Here is an 11,365-nt window from a genome sequence, read left to right as displayed (position 1 = left end):
GAGACTCACCCTTGTCCTGCAGATCTTACTTCATAGTGAGTAACCTGACCTGAAGCCACAGGCTCTTTTCACACAGATGCAGAGACGTTGTGGTTAATCTGCACAGTGTTAAAGAGAAGTGTACTGTGGTCAGAGTGGAGAGAAGGTATGTAGAGTCTCATGTTTAAATATAGAGATAGAGACAGAGAGCAGCACATTGTAGAGAAGCCATGTGGTTTAAAAACAGGCATCTTAACCATCTTCAGCCCTGAGAAACTTGTTCTCATAAACACAAATCTATTTATAGGCCTTATTAAAATATCACGCAATGTCAAACATCAGTCAATCGAGTGATATATTCACAGAAAACAGCAGACCCCACTCAAAAGTTTTTAATGATGTTTGTTAACAAAAAAGTACAAATCTGACTGTGAAATCATACACACTTTTACATTATTCACTTTGATCAAAATTCACTTCATGTCCTGATCACTAACAAAGCCATAAAACATGTAAACAACTGAAAATAACACATCAAACAAACACAACTAATAATGTGACACAGATAAAAAGGTTTTTAGAAAACAGATCCTGGATTATCATTAAAAAGTTGTAATTGATTGTACAGATGTTTCATGTTTGTGTATGACCAGTTTAAGATGGAGGTGGTCTCAGTTTCTCTTCTGTCCTCTCTCAGTCATCTGCAGAAAGTACAACAGACATTTTCTTTATTTATTAATGTGCAGATAATCGGACCTCTTCACTTCACACATTATCCTAGCATTTAAACATATTTTTGATGCTAAAAAAGAGATACTGAATCTGTTTGCTGATGATCCTGAGCTTTATATTTATGTTTAGTTTTTTTCAAATCATACAAGATAAGAAAAACAGACCAAAAAAACCCATTTAATATTCATCAGTTGAGTATTTTAGTGTGTTTTATGTCTATTATGTTTTTTTAAATTTTAAAATTAACAATTTTTTGCATCCCCGACTTGGAAAACACACCATTGTGTCCATAAGAAATGACACATTAAATGAGATAATGTGTGCATAATAACCTCACCTCTTTTCTTGCAATGTTTTGTAACAACAGCATATGTCACCACGCTGAAAACAGCAACACTCATCTCCCCAGAGCCTGAAACATAAATAAATAAAAAAAAAATACAACAATTCTGTGTCTGTCAAGCATAAGCAGTAGGTATATCTACTGAATCCAAATTTAGCAAATGTACAGTAACTGACCTGGAGTTCTTTGCCAAAGAATTTAACACATTCTATGCCTGTTTGGAAGTGTGGAAAGTTGTTAAAAGCCCCCGGTGCACCAGACCCAATGAACCATTCCCCTGAAGTACGGCGTCAGCTCAGTCGACACCAGCTGGGCAGAGTACCAGGCCCTGACGGCATCCCAGCAAAGGTGCTGGAGGCCTTCCCAGGATCTCTCACCTATTCTTAAATGCACTCCTCTGCGATTGCTACCGGACCGCCACAACATCTACCCACTGGAAAACTGCCCCTGTAATCCCTGTATCCAAGGGGCACAGAGGAAACTGTGGCCTGCCTGCATCACCTCCTCCTACAGCACTTAGACTCCCCAGGTCACTCAATCAGGATCCTCCTCATGGACAACACCCCCTCCCGTCTGATCCAGCCCATTCACAATGTTCTTGCTGACAGTCTAGAAGTGCTGTGGGAGGGTATTTTTTGTCTGTAACAATGTGTCTCTAAGGAACTGGGTTGCATTTAACAGGCTTCCACCCTTCAACCTGTCTGACTTGGTTGTCCCTCCAGAAGATTTAGCTCCTGTCAGTAAAGCTCTTAGGGTCACTGAGGCATGCAAACCACCTGACCACGACAAGGTGGCAATCTCTCAGGATGAAAACTGAAAAATCAATCATATAAAAAGTCCTTCATCCAGATTTTTTTTCCCATTACATATATTTTCATTTGATGATCCTATTTCTCAAAAAAATGAATAAATAAATAAATAAAATAAATCTAACAGAAAGACTTCTCAGCATAGGCAATATTTACAAAATTAGAAGGTAGTCTTTGTCATTGCTGTTTGGTACTGTGTGAGTTTTTTTATAGCGTGTTGTCAAAAACAATGTTTTTGTATATTTTCATATCATGTATTTTCTGCCCAATGGGTATGGTGCTGTGAAAAATTATTTCCCCTTGGTATAATAAAATCTATGTCTAAGTCTGAAAAAAAGCAGTCCACTACAGCACAAGAACAACAAAAAAGAAGGAAAAAACTGTGGGAAACGTGGGTCACTGGTCATGTCAGTAGCTCAAGGATTTACCAGAGTTATAGCTTGAGGGGGAATAGCGACACTTTTAATTTTAATTTGTTATGGAGAATTTGTTTGGTGTAGTTTGCTGAAGCAGCAGCATCTCGGCAGCAGACAGGAGGAGACTTGATAAACTTATCAAGAAGGCCAGCTCCACCCTGGGATGCCCTCGGGACTCAGTGCAGGAGGTGGGAGAGAGCAGGATGATGGACAAGCTGTCATCGCTGCTGGTGCAGGAGTCCCACCTGCAGGTCACTATCACAGCACTGGGCAGCTCCTTCAGCAACAGACTGATCCACCCTCAGTGTGTGAAGGAGAGGGATCACAGGTCCTTCCCTCCTGCTGCTGTCAGACTGTACAACCAGCACTGCTCCATATAGACCTCACCCTGTACTCTGCACTGTGCAGTAACTCTGTACAAACTCATTTCAACACCCATTTTTATCATCATATTTAAAAACTGTATTAGAAGAATTGTTGTTAATTTGCACTATATCACATAAATATGAATATGTGCTGATTATATTTTCTTTCCTTGTTAATTCTATTGTCTATTTTGTCTATTTTCTATCTAGTTTTCTATTTTTTCATAGATTACTTTGAACATGTTCTGGTTTAATACATATAAAACTGATCTTTACCTTTGTGTTTCAGGCAGTGAAGTAGTCCCACCAACATCAGCAGCACAGCCACAGACACAGTGGTGATAACCACTGGTAGAAGGATCGAGACCTGAGGGGAACCGTCGGTTGTCTCTGAACTTTCTTGAATCTCTTCAGGTGATGAAGTTATATGTGCTGCAAGAAGAGAGAAAATGGTGTGGACTTAAAAACAGTGAATGATATATAACACACTAGAGTGTACAACCATCCTTGTGGCTTGGGGTTTTGCAGACATAAGTGTAAAGATATAAAACCAACATCAGAAATATCCACCTCATCAATCAATCCAGTAACTGTTGACATATTTCAGTCTAGTCCAAATGGATGGACCAACCAACACTGTCATCCCACAGTGCCTTAATGTTAGAATCACTGAATGAAGCATGTTTATTTGTTGTTCAGTTTTGTGTCTTCTTATGATTGTTACTTTCACACTACATTTTGTAGGCAGCTGAGACAATTATTAATCACACAACATCTTGACTTTTGCCGGTTTTCACTTCTGAAAACAAAAAGCTTGGTCTCTTGACTGATATATATATTTTTTTGGTTTGAAAACAGGTCATCTCACCTCTGACAGCCAGCCAGCTCTCTGCTGATTCTCCAACTCCAGAGATTCTGCACTTGTAGAGTCCTTCATGAGATTTAGAGACACTGTTGATGGTGAACATTCCTGTATATCCAGTTGCAATAGAGAGGCCATCTTTGTAAAAGTCAGCAGGAGGGTTGGAGGTCTTCGTTCTGCAGTACAGACTCAAGTCTTCTCCCTCGGTCACAGGTAGAGCAGGACTCTCCAGGATCACATCACCATCTAACCCACATGAAAACATCCTTTTGTCACAGGTTTGTTTTACTGTTATCCATGAATTTTCATTTTAAAACGTTGCCTTAGTGTGTTGCAGAAAAGAACAACTGTAATTGCTTTGGAAATAGATCCTTAGGCTTACACAGTGTTCATCATCTATTAGAATAAAAAAGAAATAGAAAGTTAAGTAAAAGCTTGTGAAAAAATACCCTGAAGATTTAGAAATTTCACATTGTTGAGAAAAGGACCCTTTGTAAAATAAGGATGCACATATTGGCACTCAGGAACAGTTTAAATCTCTCTCTTTTGTTAGTAACCTAATTAATATTACCAGTGACTGTGATGTTGATGCTGTTGCTTCTTTCCCCCTCTTTATTTTCACACCAGTACTCTCCACTCTCTGATGTAGAGTGAAGTGTAACAGTAATGGATCCTGTTGATGTTTCCCACAGTTGAGTTGTATTTGTTGAATCCTTCTTCAGCCTCTTCATCACTCTACATTCAGGTGAGCAGTCCAAATGTTCACACTGCACAGAGATTGGACTATATGCAAAGAACTGCAGTCTGTTTGGTTCAGTACGAGGAAAAGCTGCATCTGCGACAGAGACGCAAAAAAAAGGAAGATGAAGCTAAATTAAGTTCATAAACTTATCTGAAAAATATGAATCAAACACTAAACGTCACTGATTGTAGTTTAAAAGAAGATTTAACTGATACACTCCTGCTTTCTGAACACATAAAGCGTAACAACAGTCACGCATTTGGCTAAAAATAAATTATAAGGCAACTTTATGTAAATTTCAAGCTGGTGTGTAATAATAACAGTAAGAAAATGCACCAATTAATCTAATAACATTATTAAGGATTAACCAAATACATACCCAGTTTTTGAGAATAGCAACAGTTCTGAACTTGTGCAGCAAGCAGCAGAAACACAGTCATAACTAGAGTGAAACATATTAGAGATTAATACCAAAAATAGATGATTTCAGAGCTAATTTGATTTACATAACTTAATTGGAGGAAAAATCATGTATCATGTCATCGTGGTGCTGTGGTGCCTGAAATTTTTAATTTAGCCACGAAAAAACATTTTGAGCATTTGTGACAGTTGAAATCAATGGTTATACTGTTCAATTATAAAATAAAATAGTCTATAAAAGGATTATCCAAAAAGAAATTGATACATCAAGAATACTTAATTCATGACAGAAGTGAGTCCCTGGTGTCACTTTTCTGTTTCTGTCAATATGCAATATTACTTGGACTTCTGAGCCAGAAGAATAATGAGCAGATATCACTTTAGTTAAGCTAAGATGTAACTCAACTCTTATGAGTATGAAGATATAATAAGACATGTTAATTCTGTATGACAGACACAGAATGCAGTTTGGTTTCACATTAAGGAACAGCAGATACAAATAATAATAATAATAATAATACAGATCCATCTTTGTATCTTGCAAGAATGTTTTTTCTTTTGTAATTTATTCATGATTTTAGTATAAAGAAATGTTTAAAATGATTCATGCTCTGACTCTATTGTGCCAGAAACAACTAAAACTGCAAAGGAAATCACATGACTGTCCACAATTAGTTTATGATGCTTAAATATATCTAACATTGAAATATTTGTTAACTTTAAACTGATGTTTACATTGTGATCATTTAATGTGTCAGTACTCACACAGTCGGGTGCAGAGAGCTGTTGCCTCCATGTTGTCTTGCTGCTGACTGAACATCAGACTGACACATTTTCTTAATCCCTCCCCTTCCTGATGCAGAGTCTAGAGAAAAAAACACTGAAGTAGTTGTGATGTCATTATTGGTGTGCATTCAGAACCATCAGGTCCACAGAGGATGCCATATTCATTGTCCTCCATGTAGTCTGCACAAAATATAAACAGCTACGTCGGAATGCTGTTTGTTGACTTCTGCTCAGTATTTAATACAATCTCACACATGAAAATTAAGATTTAACAATATGCACTTGAGTACATAAACAGACCCCAGACAGTTCAGAATGTCTGACACACCTGGGGGTCTTGTTCACAAGTAGGTGAAGGATGGAGTGTGAGATTGACAGGTGGATCGGTGCAGCGGCCGCAGTAATCTGGTCTTTGTATCGGTCTGAAATGAGTTTCCTCCACACGGTGGCAGGGCGCTCCCTTAGAGATAGGGTGAGGAGCTCTGTCACCCGGGAGGAGCTCGGAGTAGAGCCGCTTCTCCTCCACATCGAGAGGAGCCAGCTGAGGTGGCTCGGGCATCTGTTTCGGATGCCCCCGGGACGCCTCCCTCGGGAGGTGTTCCTGGCATGTCCCGCCGGGAGGAGACCCCGAGGAAGAACGCCTTGGGATCCTCCCAGAAGAGCTGGATGAAGTGTCTGGGGTGAGGGAAGTCTGGGTGTCCCTCCTCAGGCAGCTGCCCCCGCTACCCGGTCGGATAAGTGGATGAAAATGGATGGATGGATGGATGGATGGATGGATGGATGGATGGATGGATGGATGGGAACAGTAGGGGGTGAGAATACGTCCCCCTAGTCTGGAAAAAGCAACAGCAAGAGGTTTAGCTTGGCTCATCTAGCTTTTCACGGAGGTCCAGTTTGGATTTAGGTGATTCTACACACTCTGCAGCTGCCAAATACTAGGCAACCATACTAACCCTCTATAGACTAAATACCACTGACATCAGGTCTTTTGGAAAATCCACATTAAGTCATAGTGGACTCAGTCATTCAATAAAAAAAAAACCTCATACAAACATGAAATCGAATGCTAAAGTTCACAGGAAGAGGAAGGTGTCGTCTACACTCTGTGAGCTGTAGTTCAGTCTGATGTTCAGTCAAAGGCAAGACAACATGGAGGCTGCAGCTCTCTGCTTCAGACTGTGTGAGTGCTGACTCTCATTCTGCTGTATGCACATGTTCAGAACAGAGGTTCATGCTAAAGACACAGAATTATTTTTGTTTTACAGGTTGACACAAACCAAGTTTTAATGCTCAGGCAAGGTTAAAAACCACAGCGGTACTGACTGATGCACTGACTATTTTTAAAGAGCCACATGTGATTTCTTTCAGTCAGTAAATGTTCTGTGTTTATTTTAGAGTCACAGATGCTGGTGGTAAACTGAACCTTTGTTCATCAAGATCACAGATTTGTTCCAGAACCTCCAGGGCTGTCATCCCTTAGCTACTGTTGGATACCTTCTGTCTCACATTTGTAAAGAGAGAAATGGTTTGAATCAAATGCTTTGGACCCTTTTTCCACCTCACTTTCACTGCCTCAGTTTGACCACAAACATAACAGGAGTGTTAACAATTCAGATCAATATTGGTTTCTGTAAAAGGACACTGACAGGAGGATCTGACATTCTAACGACCAACCCAAGAACTGGTGGATAAACCACAGTCACCCCCTGTTAACTAACCAAGGGTTTACTGTGTCAGCTGGAGGGGCAGGGATGGGTGACACTAACTATAGGAACCAATAGACTATATTGACGTAACTGTAAAAGAAATGCAGAAATAACTGCACAGGAAGAGGAGGTTCTCAGCTACATACTTCAGCTGTGTTTCAGTCTGACAGTCAGTCAGCAGGAAGGCAACATGGAGGTCACAACTCTCTGCTTCAGACTGTGTGAGTCTCAGGTTTTCTTCTTTTCTTAGTTTTAAAGTTTTAAATCCTGCAGATCAATCCGTCAGTGTCTGATATTTAACTTTGCTCATGTTTTATTCAGTGATGCTTGAATTTACTCTGCTGGGGACACAAGTTCAGGATAGTTCTACTCAGCAACGTGGTGAGTGAGAAATAGAAAATCCTACAGCTACTCTATTACATTTGCATTGTATCATTCTTTCCAGCTAAAGGAATATTGACCTAAACCTTTTAAATGAGTCTTTTTTGCTGTGATTCCAGGTTCATTTAGTGTATTCTATGAAAGGTTATGTTTAAAATTGTACCAAATACCAGAATGTATATAGAAACAGTCATCATCATAACATGTTGGAGACACTTTTTTGTTTCAAATCTTGCTTCTTCTATCATACAGTAGTAATGATACTTTTTCCAATTCTGAATGTTCCTTTGCGAACATCACCATCTCTGGCTTGGTTTCAGATGCAGCATTTCTCCATATCGCTCCAAACCGCCAGCAACACTTTGAGTACGAGTCTGTCACTTTTCATTGTGAGGGGTTTAATGATTCCACCCAGCTGCGAGGGATCAGGAATGCAAAGGAATTTAATCCATTATGTGACATTAAGGGGACATCAGCAGGGTCCTTCTGTACTTTTGATCAGATCTATGCAGCTGACAGTGGAGAATACTGGTGTGAGACTGAAGGAGGACAGAGGAGCAACAGTGTCAACATCACTGTCACTGGTAGGTTTGTGGTTTTTGTGGTAAAACTAGGCAAAGAACATGTTAAATACCAAATTGTTTTTTGATGGCTTTTGTAGCGTCACTTTTTTTGAAGAATATAGTTAGTTAGTTGAAAAACTACATTTTTACAAAAAAGTAGTAAACAGAAATAGAAATTGCAATGAGCCTTTTGTCTGCGTGCCAAAACGTATGAGTGGTTACTCAGTCTGCATTTCAAGGAAATGTACATATTTTTAAATAATATAAGTCCGTGTTGACAGTTTCTGTGGGGAAATCTAAAATACTTAAACATAACGAAATCACTGATAAGGTACATTAAAGACGAGCGTAAACCTTAGTCCGAAATGACTTTTTCTCTGCCTGTAAATATGCTCAAGAAAACTATGGTCATTAAAAACAGCAGTTCTGAAACACACTCTACTCGTGTTATCCTGTTACAATAGCCTCTATAATTACTGAACCACCTGACAACAATTAGAATTCATATGACAAACTGAATGTGTCTTGTTGTTGACAGACACAGATATACACGCTTCAGAAATCTCAGTGTTACATTTTTGCTTAATGTAAAGCTTATGACTGATCGTAATTAAACTTGAATATTTACGCTTCTTGTTAATTGCTACTGAACTCACATAGGTCGATCAGCCTTTAACATCTGTCACCGTGTAGATGATTGACTGCAGTACATGGATAATTTATATAGAGATTTGTATTCTGTGAATGTTACAAAACATTACATTCTTATTCATCATCTACATTCTTCTTTTTTACATGTATCTTCTATTTATGTCCTCAGCTGTCTTAGTTCTCCCCAACACAGATGTGTGACTAACAGTTTCAACATGTCACTCAGATGGTTCCGTGATCTTGGACAGTCCTGTTGTACCTGTGATGGAGGGACACACTGTGACTTTGCACTGTAGAAACAAGACAATTCCCAACCTTGGTGCTGAATTCTACAAAGATGACGTCCTTGTGGAAAAGAGTCCTGCGGGAAAGATGATCATCCACAGAGCTTCACTGTCTGATGAAGGACTCTACAAGTGCAGCATCCCCCTTGTTGGAGCATCTCCAGGAAGCTGGCTTGCGATTAGAGGTAGAAAAGAATATAGATAGTATAGATTCTGATTATGATAGCTAAAAATGCTGAGCATGACTGTATTCATTTACACTCAGGAGACTAGGGACATGTCCTGACCAGTTTTTAAAGTTAACAATTTTGTCTGATTACATTGCCTTAAATTTCCCATATGTAGGACCATTTAAGCACCACTGTTAAATGCAAATTGATGCTCCCAGTGTTATCTAATTGCTCTTATGTGTGTCTATGTATCTATAAAATCTCATTCCAGGTGGGATTATTTCTTTTATTGTTTAAAAATAAAGTAGAGAGAAAGCTAAAAAAAAAAAAAAGAGAGAGAGAGAGATTTGTATCAATTGAGCCATCTTGCTCCCACAAAGTGAGTGAACAAGTGTATTTTCTACAAATATCAGTGAAACGTTTAAACCTCTCCTGCTCAGCTAGTTCTGTGGTCCTGAAGAGTCCGGTCCTCCCCGTGATGAAGGGAGACGATGTCATGCTGAGCTGCAGGAAGAGGGAGAATTCCTCCAGCATCACAGCTGATTTCTTTAAAGATGGCCGCCTCATCAGGAGCAGCTCTACAGGAGAGATGAGCATCCACAGAGTTTCCAAGTCTGATGAAGGACTCTACAAGTGTAACATCTCTGGAGCTGGACACTCACCAGAGAGCTGGTTGGCTGTCAGAGGTGAGCTCAACTTTTAATTGTTCATTTTTTATTTATTTATCTATTTTTTTTTTTTACTGTTACATTAACTATTGGTTGTTTAAAAGGCAAACACCAACCCATCAGATTTCAGTTTGGTCCCAGAGTAATGCTACAGTAGCCCTACAGAGAGCCTGATCATGCTTCAGTGTTTGTGACAGCAAATATATGTTCTTGTCTTTCCAGAGTCTTGTGCCTTCTCAGACGACTTAGCTGTTGTTTTCTTCCTCTCAAGGACCGTTCTCACCATTTTGATGTTTCCTCTGCTGCTGCTGGTGGGACTGCTTCATTGTGGGAAACTCAGAGATAGACACCAGTAACTAATACTGATATACATGTAACTGAATGATAGATTATAGTATCTTGAGGCTTGTTTGGTCATAAAGATAATAATGCAATGAGAATCCCAACATGCTTTGAGTCTGGGAGCTTTGGCAGTTGAAAAATGATGCACTTTAAAAGGCAGTTACCAAAATGCATCTGTTTTCACTTTTATTATAGTTCAACTTTAGTGTTAAACTTCTCTGTGCTGCGTGTTCAGTCTTGCAGTGGCTGTTTGACTTTCTCACGCTCAGACAAGGCTTAAAAACCACAGAGGTGATGACTGATGCATCGACTATTTTTACAAAGCCATGTCAGTGTCAGTTCTCTCAGTCAGTAAATGTTGTTCTATGTTCTGTTTTAGAGTCACAGATGCTGGTGATAATTTGAGCTCCTCAGACACAAACCACACGAGAAAATGTCTGTATGTATGTAGGTGAGGCGTTCAGGAGGCTCAGTAGACACAACAAATTGGTCATGGTGGAAAGCGCCTTAAGTATATATGTATATAAGGAAATGTAAAGTCAGCCTGTCTAAATATTCACATTAAACCATCTGCTGTGTTACTGTGTCAGCTGTGTTTGTGTTTAGCCTGTCCATAACACAGTTGAACAAACTTAAAACTGACAATATATCATAAGAATATGAGTGAGAAACTACATGCCAGCTGACATGTTAACATTGTAAGTTAAAAAAAAAATAAATAAATAAATAAATAATATATTAATATATATATATATATATATATATATATATATATATATATATATATATATATATATATATATATATATATATATATATATATATATATATATATATATATATATATATATATATATATATATATATATATATATTCAACCAGGTTAGTCCCAGGTTAGTAACCCAGGGAACATGTTATACTTTGTTCTAACATTAGTATTTCATCTAAAAGTTGAACTTCACAATCAGCAAGATTTCTAAACTTGAATCCCACTAAAGCATACAATCCACTGTGATTTATTATCAGCTGTCCTTCAGTAGAAAAGAACCCTTTAGATCTGTTTTATCTGTTCACTTCCTGCAGCTGATGACTCTGTTTAGTGCTTGTGCTAAATATGGGCAGTGCAAGACATGAAGCACATAGGA

The 11,365-nt window shown here is 38.6% G+C and overlaps 2 protein-coding genes across 2 annotated transcripts; one reads left to right on the top strand and one right to left on the bottom strand.

Annotated features, from left to right (window-relative positions):
* Nucleotides 1–359: 359 nt before the first annotated feature.
* LOC119026889 (low affinity immunoglobulin gamma Fc region receptor II-a-like) lies at nucleotides 360–5,933 on the bottom strand. Its single transcript, XM_037111545.1, has 8 exons — nucleotides 5,783–5,933; nucleotides 5,434–5,533; nucleotides 4,628–4,690; nucleotides 4,078–4,341; nucleotides 3,513–3,752; nucleotides 2,921–3,076; nucleotides 1,049–1,123; nucleotides 360–680 (listed from the first exon to the last, which is right to left on the bottom strand). The coding sequence occupies exons 2-8, from the start codon at nucleotides 5,486–5,488 to the stop codon at nucleotides 673–675; spliced, it is 861 nt and encodes a 286-aa protein (XP_036967440.1). The 5' UTR covers nucleotides 5,489–5,533; nucleotides 5,783–5,933; the 3' UTR covers nucleotides 360–672.
* A 231-nt stretch (nucleotides 5,934–6,164) lies between these two features.
* On the top strand, nucleotides 6,165–10,725 carry LOC119026883 (Fc receptor-like protein 5). The gene is made up of 6 exons (XM_037111534.1): nucleotides 6,165–7,381; nucleotides 7,482–7,541; nucleotides 7,862–8,125; nucleotides 8,982–9,224; nucleotides 9,650–9,895; nucleotides 10,100–10,725. The coding sequence occupies exons 1-6, from the start codon at nucleotides 7,351–7,353 to the stop codon at nucleotides 10,231–10,233; spliced, it is 978 nt and encodes a 325-aa protein (XP_036967429.1). The 5' UTR covers nucleotides 6,165–7,350; the 3' UTR covers nucleotides 10,234–10,725.
* The last annotated feature ends 640 nt before the right edge of the window (nucleotides 10,726–11,365 follow it).

This window comes from Acanthopagrus latus, chromosome 10 (genome assembly GCF_904848185.1).
Source record: "Acanthopagrus latus isolate v.2019 chromosome 10, fAcaLat1.1, whole genome shotgun sequence".
Classification (NCBI taxonomy): domain Eukaryota; kingdom Metazoa; phylum Chordata; class Actinopteri; order Spariformes; family Sparidae; genus Acanthopagrus; species Acanthopagrus latus.
Note: the sequence above shows the minus strand (reverse complement) of the source record. Positions and strands in the feature narration are given on the sequence as shown.

Coding starts and splice junctions, on each gene's coding strand:
- LOC119026889 (XM_037111545.1), bottom strand. CDS start 5,488: ATGTTCAGTCAGCAGCAAGACAACATGGAGGCAACAGCTCTCTGCACC. Junction 4,691..5,433: donor AGCTCTCTGCACCCGACTGT/GTGAGTACTGAC, acceptor GTTTCACTCTAG/TTATGACTGTGTTTCTGCTG. Junction 3,077..3,512: donor GAGCTGGCTGGCTGTCAGAG/GTGAGATGACCT, acceptor CTCTTCTTGCAG/CACATATAACTTCATCACCT.
- LOC119026883 (XM_037111534.1), top strand. CDS start 7,351: ATGGAGGTCACAACTCTCTGCTTCAGACTGT. Junction 7,542..7,861: donor TAGTTCTACTCAGCAACGTG/GTGAGTGAGAAA, acceptor GCTTGGTTTCAG/ATGCAGCATTTCTCCATATC. Junction 9,896..10,099: donor GAGCTGGTTGGCTGTCAGAG/GTGAGCTCAACT, acceptor TTGTCTTTCCAG/AGTCTTGTGCCTTCTCAGAC.